This window comes from Ambystoma mexicanum, chromosome 4p (genome assembly GCF_040938575.1).
Source record: "Ambystoma mexicanum isolate Mex_15411 chromosome 4p, UKY_AmexF1_1, whole genome shotgun sequence".
NCBI classification, from domain to species: Eukaryota; Metazoa; Chordata; class Amphibia; order Caudata; family Ambystomatidae; genus Ambystoma; species Ambystoma mexicanum.
This window is the reverse complement of record NC_090927.1, coordinates 1,257,645,487-1,257,673,269: the sequence shown is the minus strand read 5'-3', so window position 1 is coordinate 1,257,673,269 and position 27,783 is coordinate 1,257,645,487. Positions and strand designations below refer to the sequence as shown.

The following is a 27,783-nucleotide window of genomic DNA, read 5'->3' as shown; positions in this document are numbered from 1 at the left end:
GGCAGGGGACTGCTGGAGCCGCTGTGTACCCAGTCCGCATGGACGCATGGGAAAGTTGCCCTGCACATATGAAGGGTAGACTGTAGGCCAGGTACCTGGTTGCGACCAGTCCCACCTTGACACTCGTTCTTCACCGAATTTGCGGAATGGCGTCAGACCGGTGCTCCTGTCTGGCGCGGCAGCCATTTTGTAGAGCTGCCTGCCACGTGTTGCCCAGCCCGCTGGGTCCGGCCTCATCCAAGGCACTCACGTGTGGATCACGAGACATAACCTGCTCCTCGGGTCTCGGCCTGGTAGGTGTGACACCCTCGACCTGGGGGTTGGTAGAGCTGCGTATAGGTGCCCCCTCGGACGTATTGCCGGTGTCAGGGCATAGCCCCTCGACCATTGCGCCGGTAAAAGGGCATAGCCCCTCGGGTGTAGACCCGGTACTGCGTCCAGGAGGATCCGAGGACCCGAAGGCTGGTAGCTGAAGCAGCCTTGTGCATGTTCCGGTGGAAGGACCTGGCCGGTCCCTCCCACGCAGGAGAGTCCCTGGGAAGGAGTCTCCCTTGCGGGGTGCGCTGGAAAATATCAGCCCTACCTTGGACCTGGGACAATGTTTCACGACGTTCTTGAGATCCTCTGGAAGCGACCTTTGGAAGAGCTCCCTCCACCTGGCTAGTCTGTTCTTCAGGGCCTTCGAGGACAGCGAGTCACACGCCGAACACGATTGCCAACCGTGGTCTCGACCAAGGCAACGTAGACAGAGGGCATGTGGGTCTGAAGTTGGGAAGAGCCCATTGCAGGATGGTCACCTGCTGAACCGTGTAGAAGTCGACATGTGCCGGAGAGGAGCGTGACGCCTGAGGACCGAGTACCTGAATGATAAAAAAGACAAAGAAGTAGTATCAGCGCGTGGAATTACATGGCCGAAGCCAGAACCCAGGTGCGCTGGTGAATTCGGCACATTCCCGTCTATGCGGAAAAGGGGACTGAGGTGTGGCGCCGGAGGGCGGAGTCAGGACAGCGCAATCTCCCAGGGCCGCGCCTCTAAATTTAAAGGGGAAGAAGATTTTTTCTGGTGAAAAAGGTTTCGTCTACCGTCCCTTGGAAGGGACGCCAAGTACATTACTCTTACGTCCTGTCCCCTTTCCTTCATACTGTAGGGGCGATTACTGAATTTAGCCCGAGGGTGGAGAGGAGCCCCTCCTTAAGAAAACAGGTTTCTTAGAACCGCCTGACCGAATATCCGCGTATGACCTAGAGGCGGCGTCCAAACAGTGTTTACAGAAAGCCGCCCTGCTGGTGACCTGCCATGGCACAGGCCGTTTGTTGCGCATTGGACGTGGCCTTGGCTCTGACCGCATAGGTATGTAAGTCAGCTGGCACTGGTTTGTCCCGCCCCCATAGGCCTCCTTGATGGCCGCAATCATCCCCTTGCTATGGAGGCCTTGGAGGCCTGATAACTGGGCCTTGACCCACCGAAAGTAACAAACAAGGTGTCTGCTGACTCTGCGAGCTGAAGCGAGGCCCACGAGCACACCAGCCTGATGTCCGCAGACGCCATAGGCTCAAAAGGTTTGTGCGCCGAGGCACCCGACACATTAAGGTCCCACACCGGGTGTGGCTTCTTTATAACTGTGTAAGCCTGTGGATGCCCGCTAGATGTCGCTTGACCATTTACTCTTATATTGGCTCCTAGTAGCCTTGCTTCTAGCGCCCTGGATGATCTCTAGGTTAGCCTGAGATAGGCTAAAGTGTTCAGCGTGACCGGCTTAGGAGCCACGCTGAGAGGGCTAGCTTGTGAGGAGCATGGTTGAATAACCTGCCCCCCCTGTTCGGCCAGGAGAGGAGCTGGGCCCAGCGGTAGGTGAATGGGTGGTCTGTCCGAAAGGCTGAGGAGCTCTGAGAACCATGGTCTGGCCAGCCACCAGGGAGCTATCAAAATGATGCTGAGGTGCTGGGATTCCTTTATCTTGCAGATCACCCTGTGGACTAGGGGTGTGGGTGGGAAGGCATATGCAGTCATGTCGTTCCATTGGATCTGGAATGCGTTTCCCAGGGACCCGGAGCCCTGCCCCTGCCAGGAGGCAAACTGGTGGCATTTCCTGTTGTTTCGGGAGGCAAAAAGATCTTGAGGAAGATCTCCTTCAGTACCAGGTTGTTCAATTGCCACTTGCAATTGTACGCCCCCAGTCTGCTGAGCCTGTCCGCTTCCAGGTTGGATTCCCCCGGGAGGTGGACAGCCATGACGTAAATGTTCTCCAGAGCCCATTCCCACATGCCGACTGCTAGGTTGCACAGCGGAGGGGATCTAGTGCACCCCTGCTTGTTGACATAGTACATGCTGGTGGAGTTGTCTGTCTGGATAAGAACGGTCTTGCCCTTGATAAGAGGGAGAAAGGCCTTGAGAGCCAACTACATGGCTTTCAATTCCAGCCAATTGATGTGGGATTGATGTCCAAACTCCATGGATGCTGTGGTTTTACAGGGTGGCTGCTGAGCCCTCTAGGGAAGAGTCTGTAGTAACTGTGACCTGGGAGGAAGTCCGCAATTTCGCGCCAGAGCCTTTGGTTAGCGGCTGCCAACATGGCATCTGCATTGGCCTGCTGCAGGTGCTAGGAGGCGGAGTACAGCTTCTTCCCGTACACCTCCAAGATCTTCTCCTCCTTGTATAGCAGCGCTGAGTAGTGAGGCTTGGAATAGAGTGATGCTGCAGCTATCACAGAAGAGTGCGGTTGAGGATGCTCTGAAAGCAAGAGTGTGTCCCCCTCCATCTGCCTGTACTTGGCGTTGAGGCGCCGATTGACAGGCTGGGCCGAGTGCGGCTTGAGCCACCCCATCTTGGCCAGGGCAACTACGTCTTTCTGCATCGGGATCCCCATTTTGGTAGTGGGTCTTAGGGTGAGAACTTCTGCTAAGATCCCCTTCTCGGGCTGCTCTACCTCGGGCTGTGGAAGGCCCAAATACTCTGCCAACCTGCAAGGCATTTGTGGAAGGCCCTGGCTGAAGATGGCAAGCGAGGGACCTCCTCCGTGTATGCCATGCACGGGGGGTCTGGAGCTGGTGGAGGAGTGCTGGGCGCCGTGGTTGCGGAGTGGAGACCGGAGCTGGTGGCTGCTGTGGAACCGCCTGTACTGTGGGAGGCAGGGAAGCTGGAATTGGAGGAGTTGGCTGGGGCAGCGGTGTCTACCCTGGGGCTTGTGGCACCGGAGCCATCAGCGGAAAGACTATGGGTGCTGGTGGGGTGACCTGAGGGAGCATGTCCCTGATGGCATCCTGGTGGATGGCCCCCATCTGGGGAGTTTGCATCAGTCCTAGGTACCTTTCGAAGAACCTCTCTTCGGAGGCTGTAGATGTGGCAGGTGATATTGACAGAGTGGCCAAGGGCAGCTGGGGCCGGGGCACACTCTGCCTGGGGTGCAGGGGGAACCTGCCCTGCGCTGCTGATGGATAAACTGTAGGCCACGCACCTGGTTGACACCAGTCCCACCTTGTGACTCTTTCCTCCACCCGCTCTGCAAGAGGGGGTATCGGATGAGCAGCCATCTTGCCTGGCCAGTGGCCATTTTGTGGAGCTGTGTGCCACGTGCCGCGGTCCAGCCCCGTCCAAGACGCTTGGTGTTGGAAAGAAAGGCCTATCCCGCACCTCAGGCTGTGACCTGGAAGGCGTATTCCCCTCTGCTGAGCTGCCGGTAGTGCTGCGTGAAGGCGCCCCCTCGGACATGATGCCGGTACTAGGGCGTTGCCCCTCGGGTGCAACCCCGGTAAAAGAACCTTGCGGTCCCTCAACACTGACATCGGAAGGATCTGGAGACCCCTCAGCCGTGAGGCCGGTAGCTCGACTAGCCTGGGTACGTGTGCTGGTACTAGAAACCAACAGGTTCCTCCCGGTCGTGTGCTTCCTTGTGAAGGTGTCGCCCTTACGGGGTAAAATGGTGAATAGAGGCCTTTCCTTCAGCCTCCAGCGATGTTTGACAAAGTCCTTTAGGTCCTCTGGAGGTGACTTCTGGAAGAGCTCCCTCCACCTAGCTAGCCTGTTCTTCAGTGCCCGTGGAGTCAATGAATGGCATGTGGAACAGCCTTCCCAGCTGTGATCGGGTCCAAGGCAGCGGAGACAAAGGGCATGGGGGGTCGGTTGTAGGGAAGAGCCCCTCGCGGGCTGGACACCTGCTGAAGTCGACATGCGCCAGGGAGGAGCGTGGCGTCAGAGGACCAAGTACCTATTGAAAAGAAAAAGACAAAGATAGAAGAATATCCGGGGAAGAGCGAGTGGTATTACATGGCCGAAGCCAAACCCAGGAGCGCTGTTGAATTCGGCCTGTTGCTGTCGATGTGGAAAAGGGGACTGGGGAGTGGCGCTGGTGTGCAGAGTCAGGCGAGCGCATGCTCCCAGGGCTGCGTCCCTCTGTGCCTCTAAATTTAAAGGGGGAAAAAGGTTCCGTCTCCCGTCCCTCGCGAGGGACACCCATACAGTATGGAGGAAAGGGGATGGGACGTAAGAGTATGACAGGGATCGGCAGGAACGGATAATGGAGGTCAAAGGTTCACTCAACGGTAAGTGCTTCCCTCAGAGCTATGCAGACTAGGAAACTCCCTGGAACAGAACAACTTGCACTTCGTGTTGACACTGACACTAGAAGCAAAGCCTCTAGAACTTCCAAACAGAGCTCCCACTAGTGGGAGGGCGAAGTCTGTCTGCTCAAAGCATCCGCTGTGACATTCTCGTGTCCGGCCAGATAAACCGCCATCAGAGAGACACTGTTCTGCAGTGACCAGAACCACAGTCACCTTGTTTCTCTTGCACTGAGGCAAGGACCCCACACCACTTAATTTGTTGAGGTAGTGCATAACCACTGTGTTGTCCATCAGGAACAGCACAGTCTGGTATTTCACATAAGGGAGCAAAGTGACCAGGGCCAACCCGATAGCCCTCAGCTCCAACAAGTTGATGTGCTCCTGAGACTCCGCTCTCCGACCGGTCAGTGATGTGTCCATGACCACATTCACCTGTGGCCAAGGTTGACGAAACAACCCGCCTCTCAGCAAGTTGTCTAGCACGGCCCACCATGCGAGATCCCAAGTCACCTGGTTCGAGACCTGTAGAAGGTCCAACATGTGGCCCTGAAAATGTGACCATTGGCAACGGAGAAGTCGCTGAAGTTAAAGTGACCTCATGTGCAGACTCACCCGGCAAAAGATGCAGGAGGCTATGAGGCACAGGAGTGCAGAGGCTGGAACTTGTTCCTGGAATTGAAGGACACTGGCCATCCGAAAGATGTTCACCACTCGATGCTTAGGCGGAAAAGCCCGTCCCAGGTGAGTGTCCAAGTCTGCCCCAATGAATTGGGAGACTGGGACGTCGAAATCCGAGACTTTTTGAAGTTCAGGGAACAGGCCAAGTTGTGCAAAAGACTGCATGTGATGGGTAGGTGCTCTGACACCAGATCCGGGGAGTGAGCTCGGACGAGCCAGTCATCCTGGTAGGGAAAGATCTGAATGATCTCTCCCCACTCCTGAAGTGAGCCGCTACCACTGCCATTTCGGTGAATCAGCACATGAAAGTAGACATTCTGAAGGTCCAGGCAAAGCAACTAGTCCTGAAGATGGAGGGCTTGCAGAATCTGGGCTGGAGTAAGTATCTTAAACTTGTCAAGGCCATGGAGTCTCTGTATTCTAACCCCTCAGTAAGGATAAGATTATCAGATAAAGGACATCTGACTAAGAAGATTACTACATTTTGAGGGTTAAAACAGGGGTGCACATTAGCCCCAAAGCTATTTTGCCTCTACAAGGCATACATTAGTTTTCGAAAATTGATTAGCAGAGTTTGCTAGTTAAATTTTTCTTGATTAGCAAACAAACCCATTTGATTAGCAATTTTGTACTAATGTTTTTAATGCCACCAGAAGATACTTGTACCCAGGATATAAAATGAGCAACAATACAGCAGTTTTGTATACCGCTGAAGTAAGACATTAATGAGATAAATCAGGCAAATTATTTCTGTAAAATGGTGCATGTCACCACAAACTCACTTTAGTTTGGCATACTGCTACCACCCAGAGGCCAGCCATGCACAGTGAAACCTTTATTTGACATTTACTGCAAACAAAGTAGGGTTTAAATAAAAGTTTCCAACATTCCCCGCAAACAGTACTTGCTCTTCTTACAATCTATTCCACTATGCAAATGGCCAAAAATGCTTTGCGAGCCCTGGATGAGTGTATGAGAAAAGGTTAGCTTGCATGAATGGACACATAGATATGATAAAAAGGCTCTGAAAACAGTTTGACCAGCTCTCTACTACAGGTGCAAATCTATAATGCAATCATAATCATAGAGCAAAGTGAGCTCTGGAGGCCCACTACAGTGTACAGTTTTGCAGTCAGTCTGTAGATGTACACTATTGTTCGCTACAATAAGTAAATATCAAGTTAGCTTTGTGTATTTATTATGTAAAAGACTAAGCAGAGTGGATGACGTAGCAGGCAGAGAACTGGGCAGACTAGGAAGAATATTGTAGTTTGCGACCATCTCACTTTCAGGGTAGCAGGTATAAACCAACATGGTAAGATAGAATGTCCGGGAGTATGGGATCAGCTCATGGGTTGAGCACCAGTTGCAAGCTGTATGTAACCAGCAGGCCACAGGACTAGGTTTGCCATCAAAGCATTTGACCGTGTGGTCACGTACATTTTCAAAAGTGTCCATTCATCGATATGATGCATCTTTCCCAACAAAATGAAATCTAGATTTACACTTCACTGTAAAGCATGGAGACAATGCAGTGTTTTACAGTAGCAATACTGTAATAATGCACTATGTAACCTATTGCATTTTTAGAAAAGGAATTGAAAGCCTTTTGTAAAAGAAAAAACGAACACATACTGGTCTTTGGCAGACCGGTTACAGTTAGCTTAATAACAGTATAAATAAAATGTGCGTAGCACTCCCACAGAGGCCATTTGGCACATGAGTGAAGGGGATGATTACTGCTGCACTATCTCTATTAGCCCCTTTGAACTTGCAGTGAACAGAAAAAAGACGGTGGAGAGTCTGAAGGCAAGAGGATTGCAGAGTGAGCTGTGCTTTCATTGAACAGGGTAACTTAAATAGCTAACGTTGCTACACATGTGCCAATTTAATTAGCAAACCTACAAAATTACATAGCAAATTGCTCCCCGACACTGGTTATTTTATGCCTTGCTCTACATTGTGGACCCGAGTTATTCACAGAAAGATGTGGTAGCCTTCCCACCAAGAATAAATCTGGTTGAAATACCCTGGATACTATTTGGTCTTCTTGGACTTGACGTCCATTGGCCTCCAGAGGCGGATTGTATTAGAATTTTTTTTTCATCAGGAAATGGTATGAAGGTTAATGTAGCGAAGTCCAAGATACTGACTATGAGGTCTGCCCGCAAAAAGATGGGTTGTGGTTTCACGTGGAGAGTGGGAGGAAAACCCCTTGATGGACTCCCATGACATACCTAGGGGGTTATAGTCAATCGGAACTTGGACGAAAAAGGCCAGTACAATCACTTAAGGTCCAAGCTAATCTATTAACCAACCAGGGAAGGGCTCTGCACCATAGATATGGAAGGTTCTCGATGGTGCCGATCATCTCGTTTTACAAACAGGTAGGCCAGATTCTCACTTATGGAGCAGAGGCCATTTTACATCGACCCTGACAAATCTGGGAGAGGCTGAAAGCCTACTTCTGCTGGCGAGTATTAAGACATCCAAACGAGCTGCCTATGTTCTCGATTCAGCATGAATCGAGACTACAATCGCTTGACTTTCTGGTGTTATGGAAAACTGTAGCCCTCTATAGAAAATGCACATATGAACTGGCAGTTATTCCCTTTGCCATCTTCGATCTAAGCTAAGAAAGACAGGATCAGTACCTAATTCAATGGATAAAAAGGTGGAAATGATTCTGGAAAGTAAGGGTATTGAAATGAGTGACTTGGAGGTAAATCCCGTGAAGATAAAAAAGAAACTCCAAACTCTAGATGTGTTAACAACTGTAGATACATGGAGTCAAGATAAACTGAGACAGCCCCTAGATCTAGAGCAAAAATGATTGCATTGCCGACCAGTATACCTTCAAAAATTCCTGTCATCAGTATCTCAAGACTTCCTTCTTAGATGCTGATTGAATGTTCTTAACACGGGAGGTACAGTGGGCCAGGAAACTGCCAGGAATGCCCAATGCAGATTTTGCAATGGGCAAGGAGGTGTAGAACTACTACTCCATTGTGTAACCACCTACAAGTCATTAAGAGAAGTGAGATGTACATTCCTAGAGGGCCAGACAAATGCCTTTGGGCTATTGGGTCCCGCTCAATGGTGGGAATCTATTCTTTTGGGAGAACAAACCAGCCTTGTGATTGCAGTTATGAAGATGGTGGAGTTTGTGTTAAAATAAAAACAGGGGAAGTGGGGATCGAAGGAATTGATAATTGAGTGAATGCAAAAACCGCCTAAAGTGGACATTCCCTTTTCTTTTTGTACATCCCCCCTGGTACACCACTTATAGTTGCCTTTCATGTTTGACTCAAATTTATTTTAAAGAAACAACGAAGCATTGCTAGGAGAGGGCTATTTTAATTTTATTTATTGAATGTAGCGTGGTTAATGAACTGATATGATTATGACGGAGTTATATGTGATAGGTTTAAGGTTTAAATTGTGTATTTTCTTGTCTTTTTTTTAAACCAATAAAACATTAAAAAATAAAATAAAACTTGTCTTTCTGTAGGAATAGGTTCAGCCACTGCAGATCCAGAATGAGTGCAAGCCTCCATCCTTCTTCGGGCACCAGAAAATAGGTGAAGTACCACCCCCTTCCGCGTTCTGAACGTGGAACCAGTTTGATTGAGCTTTTCGACAGAAGGGATGGAACTGCTCCAGGAGGATGGGGTCTGGTGACAAGGTGGTGGCCAGAGGGCCGTGGTCCAGGGGGTGCTGAAGCAATGTGAGGCAATATCCTGGCCAGATGACCTTTAAGGCCCAAGCGACGGACAGGGTCTTCGATTCATTCCTTGCTGAACAAGGAAAGCCCCCCCCCCCCCTCCACTGGTACAGAGTGCCAAAGTCAATCACTGATGTTTGGGGCCCTGGTGTATGGTGAGGACAGCTGCTGCGGCGACGCCACCCCTTTGGGTACCCCCTCTTCCTCTACCTCTTGGGAAGTGCCTTCCCTCTTCCAGGGGCAGACCGACCATGGCCCCATGCGAAAAGGGCAGAAAAGGGATGAAAATCCCTGCCATGAGACAACGCTATTCGGAAGGCTGTTGCATCCATAGCCTCAAGGACTTAGCAGTTGCCTTAGACTACTAGACCTTCTGAAGGGTGTCAGCCTTCACTCCAAAAAGGTTTTGGCTGTCAAAAAGCATGACCAACAGGCTGGTCTGGATGTCGGCCGACAAACCCGGACGTCCTCAGCCAAGAGTGACACCTGACCACTATGCTAGTGGCCATGGACTTGCCCACACAGTCTGCCGTATCCAGGTCTGATTGCAGCATTTGGCGTGCCACCTCCTTGCCATCAGAGACCAAGGACAGGAAACCGGCCCTCATCTCTCCTCCGGGACGTACTCAGCCACATTGGTCACCGCTGTCCAAGGGCCGAAGGAGAAATTAGCCATGGAGCAAGAGGCATTCATGGCCTGCAGTTTAAGACTGCCCGACGCAAACATCTTCGTGCCCCAATGCGTCAAACCTCTCACTCTCCCTGTCCAGTGGAAGGGACGGCAAGGTTAGTCTTCAGGTTAGCCACCTTGGCCTGAACCACCAAGCATGCGAGGAGAGAAAAGCTGGGTCCGACTGGTCGGGATGGTGTTTCCTCGCCAGTCCCCTGTTGGAAGAGAGCCAGGTTTCTCCCAAACCGCCAATATGGGGGCCTCCATTGCCACATTGAAGGGCAGGAGCATCCCTTTCTTGGGGGCATTGTCCAGAATACCGCAATGTTCGTACTAAATCTTGGACCTGGAGGGAGTAGATGGCACCAGAGTACTGGCCACCTTTGCAATCAAAGGGGGCTTGAGGCTTTCCTCGGGAGAGAGCTGGCAAGATGTCCATCTCTGGGGAGGTGTCGAAGCCACTGGCAGGTCACCTGCCAGGCCCAGCACATCCTCACCCTCCCCATAGAATTCTTAGGGGACATCCCTCACTGCCCTAGAGCCCATAGATTCAAGCCCAACTAGCTCAGATGTTATACATCTTTGACATGAAGGCTTCCCTAGATAGTGAGACGTACGCCTGAGAAGCTGCAGTGCCCACTATGCCAGTCGGCGCCAAAGATGGGTCAGAAAAGACATGCACCGGGAGCTCAGGGCAATCCCTGGAGTGGTGGCTCTTCTTCTCCGAAGAGGAAACAAATGCCAGTGTGAGGACTCACTCAGGGAGTGGGACCTCTTACGAGGTTTCTTCTTCTCCGCCTCCACCTCCTTTCACAGTCACCTGTTCTTCAAAGCACTGTTCTGCGTGACCTTGACCATATAGCCTCAAACTCTTCACCTTGAGGACAAATGTGAAGATCTTTGCTGCCTTTTCAAGAAGGGCCTTCGGGTGTATGGACTGGCACATATAGAAAACTGGTGTCCTGGCCTGCCCCCAAGCAGTAGAGGAATATCTGGTGCGGATATGAGAACAACATCTGACCGCCACAATCGCACACGGCTGGATGCCAGGGGCCTTCAATGGAGTAGGCATGGTGTTGGAGAAAAACAAAGCTCGATGAGCGTGTTCCCAAGTAGGGAACAGAGTGTGTGGAAAAAAGGAACGGAGATCACGGGGCTGATATATATATATATATATATATATATTGGCCCAGCGCGGGGAGGTGCCGGGCAGAGCCGACGCAGAGCAATGCTGCGTCCACTGGCAGCGGAAAGGAAAAGTTTTCAGATAACAGCTGTGCTGGAATACGGATATCAGATGAGGAATCTGTGGGAGGAAAGAATCCATTAGAAACTGCTGAATGGCAGGGATCAGTGGCAAAGCATAAAGGAGGTTGAAGCTCCAATTGGCGATCCAATGTGTCCCCAAGATCTCCCGGCAAAGTAAATTCCCTGAAACAGAACCACTTGCACTCATTGTACGCAATGGAGGTTCTTCTTGAGGAGTGCGCCAAAAGGAGAAGATCTCCTCTACAACTTCCTGGCAGAGCTCACACTCATGCGAGGCCTAAGTCTGTTTGCTCACCTCATCTCCAATGGTGTTCTCGGTCGCAGAAAGATGGGTCGCGTCCAAAGACACATTCTCCAGAGCACAGAACCAGTCACATTGCTTTGTTGTACAGCGGCAACAACCACACACCATCTCACTTGCTGAGGTAGTGCTTTGCCACCATGTTGTCCATCAGGACAAAACAAACTTGCCTCACACAGAGGGAAGGTAGCGCATTAGGACCAGCCTGATAACCAGCAGCTCCAGCAAACTGATGTTCCTGAGCTTACGTCTGGCACTCGCCATGTTGTCTCACAGGGCGCACCACAGGAGATCGCAAGACAGCATCCAATAAGTGCAACCGGTTTTGACATTCCATCGTGGAATGGAGACCAAAGACTCCAAAATAGCTATTGGAATGACCTCATGTGCAACAGGGTGTCCGGTAACACCGTAATACAGACGGGCCTTTCAAGGAATGAAAGGCATGCTCCATCTGAAGGATGTTCACCATCCGATCCATGAGGTGGAAATGCGTTGCCCAGTTGGATGTTCAAGACTGCAGAGATGAACTGGAAGGACTGGTGGGCTGGGGTACAGGGTTTCTTGAAGTTTTGGGTGAAGCTCAAGCTGTGCAGAAGGCTAGATGTAAGGTACGAAAGTGCAGACACCAGGTCAGGGCTTAAATGAGCCAATCACCCAGGCAGAACAACATGTGAATCTAATCTCTCCTGAAACAAGCAACCACCAGCAGTAGGTGAACAACCTGGGAGCCGAAAAAAGACAATGGCAGAACTCTGAACTGCCAATGTGTGTTTCCAACTTCGAACCTCATGTATTTCCTACGCTTGAAATTAATCAGCAAATGGAAATTGGATTGGAGGCCCAAGCACACCAACCAATCTAACTACTCGAAGGCTGGGATGGTTTGGACAATGGTGTCCATCTCAAACTTGTATATAAACAAGCCACCAATCCATGATGAGACACAGGGACCAGAAAGTAAAGAGGGGCTGCCCGCACACTGAATGGGCTACCAATTCGACGTTCCTCTTATGCTGATGGATCTCCTTTAACAAGGGAGCATCCGGAGGCAGCAAATTATCAGAAGGAGGGTGGGCACTGAAGAAAAGGGAGGCAGTTACTCTTAAGTCATGACCTGTAAGGCCCAATACTCGGTAGTGGTGCAATGCCACTCTGACTAACAGATAGTCTCCCTTCCGTCAAAAAATCAAATGGACGATGTCCAAGTCACAATGGCTTAGCATTGGGGAATGCTTTGGGACAGTCTTTGTTAGGAAAGATTCTCTTTACTGCACCTTTCCTTCCATCTTTATGGAACCCCTAAACGTTTTGCTTTTATTTTTTTTTAATCTTACCTGTACTTTTTGCAGTACAGTGAAGCCTTAAGCCTTAAGCTTCACTGTACTGGCCTTTGCTCACATGTTATGGGGAAACTGATATGTCCTTAAGGCTATCAGTACTGGGAAACAGTGTTTCCCATAGTCGTGTTACTATGTTTCTACTTGTGGTTACTTTTGTATCACTTGTAGTAACTTTTTATCATTGCACAAAGCAGCTTATACACTGCAGTGCAATGGGGTGCATTTTTGTTTTGCCCTAGACGAACACTCAGAGGATGGGAATAGTTTCTTACCTGTAACTCCATTTCTCCAGCATTGGATCTTTCATGGATTCACATGCTTAGAATATTCCCCGTCGTCAGACTGGGACCCTCGGTACACATATATAGCCTTTCCCTATAGGAAAACTTCCGACACTTTTGTGTCCTATCTACGTCCTTTTAGGAGCCGCCTACGCACGCTCCATAGGCCGTCCCAGTATAAGAGGCCCGCCCCCGCGGCTCCCCTTCAGATATCAACCGTCTCCAAAGTAGTGGGATCTCCTCGCGTCGTCTTACTATTTTGTACAAGGTTGTGTACCTGGAGTTGGAGTTCGAGAAAATGTTCCTCCATGTCAGGAAAAGCGCTGTCCATGCGCGACGTGCGGCTTGAAAAAAGTTTACGAGGGGGACGGACATATGGATTGTATATACTGCCTCCACCCTCATCATTCGACGGATAACTGCGACATATGCAAAGGGTTTTCTCAAAAGACCCTCAAAGACCGAAATCGACGGCTGGTGGCATGGCTGAATGATGGAGCGGGGGCATACCCCCCTTCGGAGGTAGGCTCCACATAATCGGCGAAAACATCACACCGCGCGGCCTCGTCGGAACCACCGGCGAAGAAATCTCGACCGACGGAAAAAGAGCCATCTTGGAGTCATTCAGCTAGAGAGTCCTCGTCGAAAAAATCGTCATCTTCATCAAAAAAGCAGGACAAGGAAAGGCTGAAATCCTCCTCGGGCGATCACCATAGATCGACTTCGAGTCGAGTAAAGGCAGGCCAAGTGTGGAAAAGGCGGAACCGCCTAAACCACCTGCTAAGTCACCGTCGTCGACGGTCCAGTCATCGGCCTCCACCCTGCCACTGACGCATGTGGTATCCACGTCCCACCGACAACGACTGCGACGGTGGCATCGTCAACGGGGGTTCTACAGGAAGCCTGGAGGCCTGAAGTTTTTGATCCGATCCCCCCGGATACTTTACTGCAAGAACAGGCTGTGTCGCTGTCCTCGGGGGAGGACGAGAGCGGGAGAATAGCTGTATGTGCTTAAAAGATGGGCTGGTGGCAGCAGTGACTTTCCCCCAATTATTTGGGGAATTTCGTTTTATCTTTACCGCGTTTGGCTAGTGACTGTGGCTACTGGTCAAACATAGCTGTGCCACGATATTTTCACTTGTTTTTTACCATCTTGTTGTTTAGCATCCTTATAAGGACTTCCAGCGCCCGGGAAAGCAGGCTACTCGAGGGCTTTGTGTGTTTGCAGGTAGGATGTGGATTGGGTCAGTCTGACCCCAATAGCCATCTTGGTTTCTGTGTGTCTGAGTGGTATGCATGAGTGTTCCCCCCCAGTGGTCGTGATTGGACCACTGTGGTGTGTGTGTGTGGGCTAGTGCTGCAGGTGGCTAGTAGGAGTTTTGACTCTTACCTGGCTTTTATGATAAGAAGAGGTCCCCTGCATGTATTCTTCAGAGATCCTGGAGAAACCTGAAGGAGCCAAGTATCCTGTCCAGCTGAGAGACCCACGAAGAAACCGGAAACCTGACTGAAGGAGGCCTGGCAACCAACTTCTGCTGCAGCCCTGGTGGAGCGCTGTCTTGCTCGTGATCTTTAGTAGCCCTGCAAAGGCGCTACGACCCTTGGAGTGGAGGGACCATCCATTCCGGACGTCTGCTCGATGGCCAGCACAGAAATCACCTTCGGAAGTGACCTGGAACCGTCCTGTGGCTGACTAGCTTAGTTTTTGGGCTACCGTGGTAACTTTGTTGCCGTTCTGAGTTTCTGCCTGTAACTTGGCACACCCCCTCAGCTGCCACTGCAACGACACCCTCTGCGAAATATCGGCATCCTAGCACCAAGGGGACCAGAGAAAGGCCGCAAAGTCCGACCGCGGCTACCGAGTCCTGGTGCATCGCTGTGCATGGCGTGCAACGTCCGAAACCTGCTTTTTTGACACAAGTACAGTCCCTAGAGGGGTGCTGCCTGCATCATTTGTTTTTGCATTCCTCAAACGAGAGTCCTTGCACCAGCAAAAGATCCCAACCAGAGAAGCACAAACCTGCAACCCCTGAAAATCGAGGACCGCAGATTTTGGCGGGAAAAGCAAGCCAGGACACCCTTCCTTTGTTCTAGGAAGACAGGTAAGTAAGTAGGTAAGTTACAGAGCGTTTAACCTACCACTATACTCCCATTATAGGTCAATGGGCTTATAATAAAACCTATTTCTTACACTACTGGCTTCGCCAATGCTTGCCTTTGCAAGACTTCCGACTGTTGGGGATCATTTTGTGCACTAGTCTACATTGAACCCTAAATCTAAGAACTCTTCACTGGAACCCAGAGACCCTACCTGCATTTATTCCTGCATCCTAAGGTTTCTGGAACTGTATCCTGAACAAAAGTGCCCGAGGCCCCAGGCAATTTAGGGATGGACAATTTTAGCTAGGGATCATCTCTGTGGACCTTTTGGTGTATAATACTTACCTATAGGAGTATTTGATTTGTATTGTGCATTTGAACCTGTGAATGTATATATGTATTTAGTTTTAAAGTATTGTGTGATAAGTCTACTTGCTTGTATTCATTTTATTATAGTGTGTTTTGGCCATAATTAAATAACTGTATTTTTATACATCCTGTCTAAGTGCAATTTGTGACTCCCATTGTGTGACCTCATTGTGGGGACCCTTTACAAGCTCACCACTCTGAAGAAGTTAGCCTTGGCCACCTGTCACTGCTACATAAACTGGTTTGGCTACAGATTCCCAGAGTTGTCCCTGTCACAATATAGGTTGGCCTTCTATACATCTGTCCACCAGGCCAGAGTATAGAAAATCAGTCCGAACAGTCATGGCAACAAAGCCTCCTAAGGGCATTTTGTCCGTGCCACAGAGGGCAAAGGAGGTGAAGGGCTAGAAACAACCTCTCAGAGTGGATGTAGAATGCTGGTGTAAAGCGAGGCCCAAAGACTTGGCTGCGGCCTGCGAGGCTTGGAATTCCTATAGAGATTTGTCAGCTTTAGCCCCAAACGGTTTATTCACATTGAGGGGCAATTCCAAAAGCTTCAACTGGGTATGGTCTGAAAACAGATGCATTTATACTTAAGTTTCTCTTTTGGACTGACCAGGTGCCCATAGCGCATGCCACACAATCAGTTCTGTCCAGACAACTAACATCTGGCATACAGCCTTCTGCCCTTTGCTAACCAGAGTTAAAAAAACTCCATCTTTTCCATCAGCAGATTTTCAGCTACACCAGAGATCACGCTCCAAAGGCCAAATGCATACTTGGGAAGGGCGCAAGAAGCATTGGCAACCCTCAATGTCAGACTGCTCGAAGCTTAAATCTTGCAGCCCACTGCAATCAGCCTCTTCCTCTCACTGTCTGGGGGCGGGAGGGAAATGTTATGGAGTTGAAATCCACTGTAGCAGCTTGCACCCCAAAACTCTCCCGATGTGTGGAAAGACGACGTGAAATCCGAGCGGGGTGGGTTATGCATCTTGGCAAGGTCCTGGTCCACTGCAGGGATAGAGCCAGCTTCTTTTCAGGTGTTCATCCATGAGCCACCACAGTCAGGTTAAACTGCAACAGGTCTCCCATGAAGGACCCATGTCCAAAACGTCAGTCAGGTCACACTGGACCTTATGCCAAGAAAGGGCAGTGTGAAGGCATCATGGAGTAGACACAGGCAACAGGTTCAAGTTTGGTTCACAAAAAGGCTTTATCAACTTAAAAAGCAGGATGGAGTAAGGCCTAACTTGCCCTATGCCAAGGTGTGATTTCACTACCTAAAGAAAACTAAGGATAGCCTGTGTCAGGAAGTCCAAATCAAATGTCGGTCTGTGTCCAAAACCTAAATGTGTCCTCACAATTACCTTTACACAATGTGTAGGGATGTCAGCATCCAAATGAGTAGTGTTCAAAATAAAGTTCAGAGCTTCTTCCAGCTCTTGGCTTGTAATCAGCTTCCCCAAGTTCAAAATAGTTCACAAGATACTGGGGTTCCCTTTCCCAAGAGTTCAAATCTTCCAGCTTTCTCAAAACAATACAGTTCCTTGGGACTCTTCGCAGTTCTTTTGATATTTGTTCTTTCACTAGTTCACATAGGCAATTCAATAGCTTGATTTCAAAATCACAAAAGGCTGTTGCAAAACAAGCTTCTTTATGCATACTTTCAATGGTTTCGCCATACAAGGCCCTCGGTCTAGGCGCAGTTGTCAGACCACACAGTCCACCCATTGCAGGTCACGCAACCGAGTCCCCCCCCTCTTGGCTACACCTGGCTCTTGCCAAGGCTTCCTCATAACATGCAGTTTCTTGAACTCTTTTGGCTTAGGCCAATACCTGGTTTATCAAACCATACCCTTCTGCGTATTATCTTGACTTTGCCAATACTTCTGTTTCAGAAAATCCAGCTCATTGTATCCGTTAATTTCCTCACCTTTCTTTCACTCCACTCACAAGTGCTTAAAAGTAGCTTTTGCTCTGCTCGGCATTCAAAAGGTATTTATAATGACTTTGTTTGTTCGTTCATTATTCGAAAGTACTTGTAATTGATCTGTGCGATATTCAATAATGACTCACTGTCTGCGATTCAAAACTACCTGTAATTGCTTTGTGCGATATTCGAAAGCACTTGTAAAGGTTTTCATTTAGTTCGGTGTTCAAAATGACATTCATTGCATATTCGCCTGCCAGCCTGGTGTTTGCCACACTCACCGGTCGGAGCTTAAGGCGTTGCAAGGTCTCTGCCGCCATGGGTCCTCGCCTTCCTCTCCCAGCTGCTCTTTATGGTGTGGCTCCGTGGCAATGCGCCACCTGCAGATCAGAATGCTTGTGACCGCTTTGCTCATGTCACGCTGGCCTCCCTCTCACGGTCTGCTACCGGCTTCCAGCACACCTTGGCTTTGCTTCCCGTTGCATACACTCTGCATCTGCACACTGGTCTCGAGTGCTCCGCTTGCCACACCGCTGACCTGGGGTTGCTGTTCCTTTGCCTCCACAGCTGAACCCATTTCCATCTTGATTCCGACTTTTAAAGTTCCCGGCTGTCATGATCTCTGCTTCCAAAAGGTCAGGGTTTTCCCAACTCCCTTGGAAGCAGATCCATAACCCAGGTTCCGAGTGCCAACCAGTCCCAATTGGGACCTTTTGGACCCAGTCCTGGCGCCAGTGGCACCAGGCTCATAAATATGCCTAGTCCCAGCGCTGGAAGCGCCGGGCTCATTATGCTTGGGTGGACTTACCTGCAGCAGACCATGCTGCTTACTTGCCTGCCAGTTGAGCCTCTGATCCTCTTCTGTTTGGGACTACTTTTCCTGTTGGGTGGGGCAGGAGCCACTCCCTAGATTCAGAACACTGGAACTCTTCTGGAAAACAGGAACTCTTTTCTTGCCTAGGCGTGGCTGTGGAAGGAGACACCTAAGCACTACTGGAGGCTATTTAAACCACACCCGATGGATGAATCTTGCTTTGCGTTATTCTGCATCCTCAGCAGCAGGACGCTCATCGTGTCTTCTGCATCTGATCCTGGGCCTAAGGAAAAAGGGCTTACCATCCTGAATCCAGTCTTCAGCAACACCTATAAAGACAAGAAAGAACAGGTTAGCATTACGGTCTTCAGTGACAGCTCTTCACTTACCCGGTCCATCGGCTGTCACCAACGCCTCGTGCTGCATTTCGGCATCTGAAAGACAAAGGCTTACCTACTCTTCGTGCGCTCCGGAGGTCTTCACACTGCATTCCGGCATCTGAAAGACAAAAGCTTACCGACTCTTCGCACGCTCCGGAGGCCTTCGGCGCTGCATCCCGCATCTGAAAGACAAAACAAGGTGCGTTTAAAGACATTGGGGAACTTTAATACTCACGTGCCATTACTCCTTTCCACATCTAACCCAGTGGGTATTCCGGCACCCGGCAGCCGCTCCGAACTTGTACCTGCAAAATAAAAGACAGTTAGAGCGCTTCGTGAAGCAGGCAACAAGCGCTTACTTACGTGCTTCCAGGCGCTTCTATTCATCACACGGGCTCCATCTTCAACTCACTGCAGCCCGTCATCCACCATTGCCGGAACCCTGCAAAACAAGAGACATCATTACTAAAGACTTTAAAGACATTAGAATTACTCGAAACTTACCGTTCGTGCAGTAAACGACGGACAGCAGTCCTCTGAAGTCAAGAGGCCTGCTCCCCTTATCCAGTGAAGAAACTGGTTACAGCACCCTGCCTCGAGGCAGATGGAGAGCACGGCGTTCACTTACCTAAGGTGAGAGCGTTAACCTTTGGGGTTCTACAGGAGAAGAGTAAGGGAAGAAGAGGGAGACATTCAACAACCCAGTTCATTAATCCCATATTTTCTATCTGCAGACATTTTACCCTCCGAGCCAGGCATACAATGCACAGAGGTCCAGCCCAAAGAGCCAGCCGTGTGTTACACATCACCTTTGAAGATACGGTATACGCCCAGTCAAGACCGGCGCCTCTACGGGAATCAGGTGAGCGTTACACCGGCTCCATGATTATTCCAAAAAAGTCCCGATTTACTCTTGTTGTCCTCCTCGTCTCAGTACCTGGCTTGGGCCGATATGTGTCTGCATTAATAAGATTAGGATGTGTTCTAGTTGTCCTATATGTCCCAGTAGCATACTGGTGTGTTTTGGGGAATGTTTTAGGGTAAGGACAGGGAAAGGGCTGACAAAAGCCTACAAAGGCTTGAGGATAGAGGGTCTGTTGTGAAAGGGAAATGGGGGATACCATGTCTCACCTAATGAAGTCCTCTCCTCAAGTCTCCTCCACCCAGGTGATCCTCCCTCACATATCCACCCCCAGGGTCAGGAACCAAAAGTGATGGCCTTTCTTTGGCCAACCGATACGAGGATACAGGGGGAAAAGAAATGAGGACGCCTGCAGGATCCTCACAGCAGACAAACCCACCAGATCTAGTATAGACAGGATACCTAGCTCTGGAGATGCATCCAAGCCAGAGGCCTCCTAAAAATCAATGGCCAGATCCACTAGATCCTCCCCTTTGCTGTAGAACTCCTTGCGGTAAGTTCTACAGGCACACTGGAGTAATGGGATCCCTTTCGTTTAAAGGATTTCAGACATTGTCGATAGGAATTTACCCCCAGAAACCAAGGTATACTCCTGCGAGGAACCCATGGCACCAAGGCACAGGGGCTCAGCGCTAAAGCTTTGATGCCAGAGCTGCAGTGCACAGAGGTGAAGCAGTATCCACCGCTGGAGCCTGAAATGGGCTACAAGGCATGTAGTTGCAGTCCAAAGACAAAACTCTGCTGGCTTCGTTAAATGCAGCGGAACCTGTGGAACCCGTGGGAGCCTTAGAAAAGGAAAGGAGGTTGAGTATCTGCTGCCTGAATTTCTTCCATTCTGTTGTAAAGGATTGCATGGGAAAAGGAACCTTCAACATAGAAGTGTCGTTTGAGCTACCCCTAAGGCAGCAATAATGAATCTGTTCTTCGACGAATGCTAATAAAAATGCTGGCTCAATGAACCACCGGGGCAGCAGAAAGTCTTCCTGTGCTGCTGCCTACCCTTCCGGACAAGAGAACACTCCTACACAGCTTCCTCAACCGCGACCTGCTTAGACTCTGCGCCAGAGGACTTTGAAGGAGTCATTTTACCACAATCAGCAGTCAGTGAAGAGCTTAGTGGCACGCACCCTGCCAGCCTTAGAGCCCACATACTGGCAGGACCGCAAATTCTCTGTCGTTGGCCTCCCCAAAGAGGTGAAGATATAACTGGTGCAGATCTGACATGGATGTTTACCTTATTCAGTAAAAGCAGGGCTTCAAGCCCAAGACCTTCAATGTATTATGCATGATGCAGTAAAAGTAATAAAGATAAGTGGCATCCCTGAAGTGTACTGTGCATAAAAAAGGAGCAGATGTCATGGGACGTGACAACTCCATCTATATTAGACCCAATGTCACATCCAGCAAATGGGAGTGCAGAACTGATGGGCGGAGCAGACGTGGAGCGACACCGTGCGCCCTTGGTGGCTGAAAAACATTCCAGTGGACAGCTTGCACTTCAGATATATCTAGGAGGAATCTGTGAGAGGAAGAAATCTATTGGAATAGGCCCCTTCATATAGTTCTGTTCTACCTCCAGCCTGACAATGTTAATTGAAGCGGTCCCTTTTGAGTTTACTCAAAGACAGCTAGGCCCTGCAGGCATTCTCCCAACCCAAGCCAACCTGGGATAGAACAGTGTTGAAGTATCTTTTATGCAACTCGCATTCTGTTGGCCACACATCGTCATACCAATTTAAATGAGTAAAAGCTTGGCGAAAACCAGATTAAAACGGGCTACGCTTTGCAAATGATGCTGGCATGATAAACAGGTTAAAAGTCAGACTGCATGGAGTGGCCTGTACATTTATAACCATTGTTGATATACTTAGGTCATATGTATCAACTGTTTATGATGTTAAAACAGACACTTGCCTTCTTTCAATAATTTGTGTATGATTTTTACAAACACTGTGTCTTTTGAAGATTCAATTGGATCATCACTTTCATCCGAAGTGGTCCAACTGCAAAAGAACGACAGGACAGACATAATTGGCATTCATCGAGCATAATAGATGAAATGGCTGTATTAATTCCTTTGTGGACTAATCAAGACATTATTAAATGCATTCTGATTAAAGATGGCATATGATTTTAAGCAAGAGGTTTCAAAGACAAATCTCATGCTCATATCAGTTTTCATTAGAACATAATCTGCTTTAACTCGCATTAACTCAAATTTGCATTTTTAAAGAAGGAACAAGTTGCTTACCTGCAACTATTGATCTCCAGCATGGGTCTGGCATGGATTCACATGCTCATGAATATTCCCCATCGTCAGGCCGGGAATCCTTGGTAAAAGAAAAAACCCTTTCACTTACAAACTGTGTTTCTATTTTAAACCAATCACTTTCCTCTGGGTCATACTGCCCTCTGGCAGCCATCTTCAGATGTGGTGAGCACGTAAAGTGGCAGTATGACCGAGAAGAGCTGCAGAGGGGACAGACAAAGGGTTCGTATGTGAATCCATGCCAGGCCCATGCTCGAGAACACTAGATACAGGTAAGTAACTTGTTCCTTCTCCAGGATGGAGTCTGGCATGGATTCACATGCTCATGAATAACCATTACATAGCAGTACAACATTACACAACCACAAGAGGTGGCAAGGCTCAATAGAAGCAATTAACTCTTACCTCTGGAACAGACTCTCCTCCAGAGAACAGGTTGCGTAGCACTGCTTGGCCTACTCGGGAATCCTCCCTGGAATCCCTGGATTCCCTGTCGATGCAGTAGAACTTCGTGAAGGTGTGCATGGACCTCCACGTAACAGCCCTGCAGATGTCCAGCAGGGGCACACCAGACAGGAACGCCATTGCCGCAGCGATCGCTCTGTGGAGTGGGCTTTCGGCCAATCGGGAAGCTGTCGGTTCGCCAACCGATGACAGTGCATGATGCAGCCGGAGAGCCACCTTGAGAAGGAAGCCTTGGACAAGGCTTCCCCATTGTTCACAAACAGTTGTGAAGTCTTCTGAAAACTCTTTGTGCGTGCCACGTAGAACTTCAAGGCATGAGCAACTTCCAGCGAGTGCAAGGCCCTTACAGCCGGTGACGAAGGCTTTGGGGGAAAAAAAAACAGGTAACACCAAAGGCTCATTGAAGTGGAATTCCGACTGAAGCTTCGGCACGAAAGAGGGGTGCACCCGCAGCACCACCCCGATTCGTGGAAAGGGCCTGGATCTCCTCTACCCTCCTGGTAGATGCGATTGCCACAAGGAAAGCCGTTTTCCATTAAAGGAACTTGAGAGGTGCCTGACGCATAGGCTTGAAGGTGGCTACCATGAGCCTCGTTAGAACCACGTTGAGTTCCCACGTCGGGGCAGCAGCCTTCACCGGTGGGAAAGATCGAAAAAGTCCTTTGAGGAACCCCTTGACGAGTCGGTGAGACAAAAGTGAAGCTCCTCCTGGAGGCCTGGTGTAGCGGGACATTGCAGCTAGATGCACCTTGATAGAGGCGTGTGACAGCCAAGGATAGCAAGTATCGAAGAACTTGCAGGGTCGTGACCCGCAGTGGGGTAATCTTCTGCAACCGGCACCACGTAGCGAACTGCTTCCACTTGTGACTGTAGCACTTCAAACTCGACGACGGCCTGGCACTGGCGAGGATCTCCCTGCAGTCCGCAGGAAACTCATATCCACCAAACTCTAGGTCTGCAGGAGGCAATCTCCCAGGTTTAGCGATCCTGGTTCGTGATGCAGGACTGCGCCTCCTTCTCTGGATCCGGAACCACTGGCAGCTTGATTGGAGGTGATGCTGACAGACACAGAAGGTCCGGAAACCAAATCTGCCTCGGCCATGCCGGGGCGATGAGTATCATCTTGCACGGACATCGTCTGAGTGTGTTGATGACTCATAACAGGAGAGGGAACGGAGGGAATGGGCACAGGAACAGTCCTTCCGATGGGAAGAAGAACACGTCCCCCAGGCTACTCGACTGGTGTAAACTGCTGGCAAACTGGTACTTGGAGTTCACTGCTGTCGCAAACAGATCTATCTGGGCCTGCCCCACTCAGCAAACAGACAGTTCACCTGATCCTAACCAAGCTCTCACTTGTGGCAAGAGTGCAGTTCCCTGCTAAGGGAGTCTGCAATGGTGCTCTTGCCTCCCGCCAGGTGACGAGGAGCATGCCCTGTCTGAAAGCCCATTGCGACAAGTCTTGCGCTTCCCTTGGAGAGCGATGGGGATCGAGTGCACCCTTGCTTCCTGATGTAGAACATTGCGGTGGTGTTGTCCGTGAAGATCCTCCCCACCTTGCCTTTCAGAGAAGGGAGGAATGACTTGAGGGCCCAGAATACTGCCCGTAGCTCCAGGATGTTGATATGAAGATCCTTCTCCTCTGGCAACCACAGGCCTCTGGCGTGCAGACGTCTTAGTTACTTACCTGTAACTGTATTTCTCCAGCATTGGTATCTTTCATAGATTCAGATGCTTGAATATTCCCCGTCGTCAGACTGGGAATCCTCGGTGATAAATTAAATAATAATAATAATAATTTTTTTTTAAAATATATATATATATATATATACATATATATATATACACACACTGCCACCTAGCAGTGCATGTACATAGCCCATTATAGCTTATGAGCCACTTCATTGTGTAGTCCCTCCACCTCACTTTGGTCCTTTATGGCCCTAGCCAATGAGGTGGCAGGGCTTAAGCTCCGCCCCCGGCAGCCATCTTCAGATTTTGAACCGTAGAGATTACAGTATGATGGATGCCGAGCATAGGAGCAGCCTCTCAGGGGAGGCGGGCGGGCGAATGTGAATCTATGAAAGATACCAATGCTGGAGAAATACAGTTACAGGTAAGTAACTAAGACTTCTCCAGCATTGGATCTTTCATAGATTCAGATGCTTGAATAGAATACCAAGCAGTTAAAACATGCCACCATAATAAACAGATATGCATAATTACAGAAAAACATATTTCTGATCAAACCTTTACCATGCAGCAACACAACGGTTACATACTTCGGGAAAGGTGGGAAAGGAGGCTGGTCCTACCTTACACAAAGAGATGGCGGAGCACTGCCTGTCCAACTGCAGTTTCTTTGTTGGTATCTTCAGTCAGGCAGTAGTGTTTCGCGAAAGTATGGAGAGTGCTCCACGTGGCAGCTCTGCATATGTCTTTCAAGGCCACCCCTGCGTGGAATGCTGTTGACGCCGCCCTTCCTCTGGTGGAGTGAGCAGACGGCGGTCTAGTTAAAGGGTCGCCTTTCAACTGATGGCAGTGGGTGATGCAGGACGATACCCAGCGTGCCAGACTTTGTTTGGATATATGTTGGCCCTTGGAACGGCCAGAGAAGGAAATGAATAGCCGGTTTGAGGAGCGGAACTCCTTGGTTCTTTGCAAGTAAATCTTCAACACCCTAGAAACGTCTAGAGTGTGTAATGTCCTTTCCGCTTCTGAAGCGTGATTCTGGAAGAAGGTTGGTAACACAATGCGCTCAGTGAAGGACATCTCCGAAAGTACCTTGGGGAGGAACTTCGGGTGAGGCCTTAAGATGACGCGGTCCTTCTGGAACAAGGTAAATGGAGGTTCCGAAGACAAAGCTTGCAACTCACTGATCCTTCTGGCCGATGTGATGGCTACCAGGAAGGATGCCTTCCAGGACAAGAATTTCATATCGCATCTATGTATGGGCTCGAAGGGAGGTTGCATGAGGGCCGTTAAGACGGTGTTGAGGCTCCAGTCCGGAACTGGTGTAGGTGGATAAGTACGCATCAGTCCTTTCAGGAAGATCTTGATCGCTGGTAAGGAGAGTAAGGCTTGCGTCTCCGCGGTTACTGTGTAGGCCGCTATGGCTGACAGATGGACCTTGATAGAGGACAGTGAGAGCCCTGATTTAGCCAGGTGCAACAAGTAAGGCAGAATTTGATCAACCGAGGCCGTGAGGGGATCGATCGCAGAGGTCTCGCACCATTTGGAAAACCTGGTCCATTTTCTGGTGTAGGCGAGTTGCGTGGACGGGGCTCTAGCGGCCCTGATGATATCCCAGCATTCTGATGGTAACTTTAGGTGCCTTAGTTTACGCTGCTCAGGAACCATGCCTTGAGGGACAGGCTCCTCGGGTCGTGGTGGAGGACCTTGCGGTTCTGTTGTGTCAGTAGATATTGATGTGATCTGAGACGAATCGGGGTTTTGCAGGATAGATGTCTCAGCGTCGGGTACCAGACTTGCCGTGCCCAATCGGGTGCAATAAGGATCAAGGAACAATCCTGTTCTTTCAGCCTGCGAAGTACCCTCGACATGAGGGGAATGGGTGGGAAGGCGTAGAGGAGCTTCCCCGACCAATCCACTGAGAACGCGTCTCCCAGCGATTGGTGCTCGGGGTATCTTGATGCAAATCTCTTGCATTTTTTGTTGTTCCTGGTGGCGAAAAGGTCGATCTGCGGATGGCCCCATAAGGCAAAGATCCGTTGGGTTTCTTTTTCGTCCAGCTCCCACTCGTGTGACGCTGTGTAGTCTCTGCTTAATCTGTCCGCTAGGACATTGTCCACTCCTGGAAGGTGTTCTGCCCTGATCTGTATCCCGTAGCGCAAGGCCCATGCCCATAGCTGTTGGGCTTCTTGCGACAGAATCTGAGACCTCGTGCCTCCCTGCTTGTTTGTATAGTGCATGGAGGTCGTGTTGTCTGTCTGGACTGTAAGAACTTGACCAGCTATAACCGGTAGGAAGGCTTTCAGCGCCAACCTTACGGCCCTGAGCTCCAACACGTTGATGTGGAGTTGGGACTCTTGTGCCGACCAAGATCCCTTGGCTTGGAGGTCCGCAAGATGAGCGCCCCAGCCTGATAAGGAAGCGTCCGCCCGCAGCAGGAGGGTCGATGTCGGTGCTTGAAAAGGCATTCCCTGTAGAAGATTCCTCTGAGCGTTCCACCATCGAAGGGCCTTGTGCAACGTTGATGGAATCTGGACAATGTCTTCCCAGCATCCGAAAGCTTGTTTCCATTGGTGGTCCAGAGCTTCCTGAACCGGCCTCATGCGAAGCCTGCAGTTCGGTATGAGGAATATGCATGATGACATCATGCCCAATAGGGATTTGTAAGAGCGCACAGATGTTGTCTCTTTCTGTAGGAAGTTCGAAGTTAAGCGTAGAATCGCTGCTATTCTCTCTGTGGATGGTCTCACTCTGGGAATGCTGGAGTCTAGCTCGGCTCCCAGGAAGAGAGCTACCTTGCTGGGGACGAGGCAGGACTTCGTCTGGTTGATGGAGAAACCTAACTCTTTTAGGAGGTTGACCGTCCTTGACACTGCCGAACGAGCCTTTGCAGCTGAACTTGCCTTTATCAGCCAATCGTCCAGGTATGGAAAAACGTCCGTTCCTGCTCTCCTGAGACTTGCCGCTACCGGTGCCAGGCATTTCGTGAAAACTCTTGGCGCCGATTTTAGGCCGAACGGAAGCACTTGAAACTGAAAGTGGAGCCCTCCCACTGTGAACCTGAGGAACTGCCTGTGTGCTGGATGGATCGGGATGTGGAAATAAGCATCCTCCAAGTCTAAAGTAGCCAAGAAGTCGTGCTTGTTTAACCAAGGTAGCACCCCTTGTAGAGCCACCATCTTGAAAGTTATGCGCTTGATGAACTTGTTGAGCGCCCTCAGGTCCAAGATGGGTCTCCATTGACCGTTTTTCTTTCTGACGAGGAAGCATCGGGAGTAAAAACCTTTTCCCCTCTGAGAATAAGGAACTGGTTCTACTGCTGCCTTCTGGAGCAGTTTTTGCACTTCGGACATGACCTGTTTTAGCATATGCACTCTGCGAGATGTTGGAGGCAGGGAAGGAGGTTGGTCCAGAAATTCTAAGGTGTGACCCTTTCGGATCACCTGTAACACCCCATTTGTCCGATGCAATTGACCGCCAGCGCTGGAAAAACTGGCTCACCCTTCCCCCCACCGGGGCGTGGCGAAGGGGGGGGGATTGGTCGTCAGTTCTGCTTGCCTTGCGACTTCCCTTGGGCGGAGCCACGTCTGCCTCTATGGGCGTATCTGTTGGATGACTGATATTTATTGCCTTGGTACGTGCCCCTTGTGCTTTCTGACCATAGGAGGAGGAACGACTGTATCCCCTGAATTTGGAAGATGAACCTCTAAAGGGATGAAAAGACCGATGGTCCTTACTTTTGTCCTTTAAAGAACTGATGGCTCTGGCTGTGTCAGTGTCTGTCTTGATTGCTTTCAAATGGTCGTCTATCTTTTTCCCAAAAAGATCTTGACCGTCAAATGGCATGTCCAGAATCTGCGCCTGAACTTCAGGTCTAAAGTTAGTAGCCTTCATCCAGGCCTGCCTTCTGAGCACTGTACCGTGCGCCATCTGCCTGAAGCCTGATTCGGCCACATCAACTGCCGCGTCGATCATGTGATCCGATGTTGCTTCACCATCCGCGATAATGGATTTTG

The 27,783-nt window shown here is 49.8% G+C and overlaps 1 protein-coding gene across 2 annotated transcripts in view; it reads right to left on the bottom strand.

Annotated features, from left to right (window-relative positions):
- Nucleotides 1–27,783, bottom strand: part of NUP133 (nucleoporin 133) — a 1,444,728-nt gene that overhangs the window by 10,597 nt on the left and 1,406,348 nt on the right. For both annotated transcript variants that reach the window (XM_069606929.1, XM_069606930.1), the window contains one exon: nucleotides 21,256–21,344. In XM_069606929.1, the coding sequence (XP_069463030.1) occupies nucleotides 21,256–21,344 (89 nt within the window). The remainder of the gene's footprint in view (nucleotides 1–21,255; nucleotides 21,345–27,783) is intronic.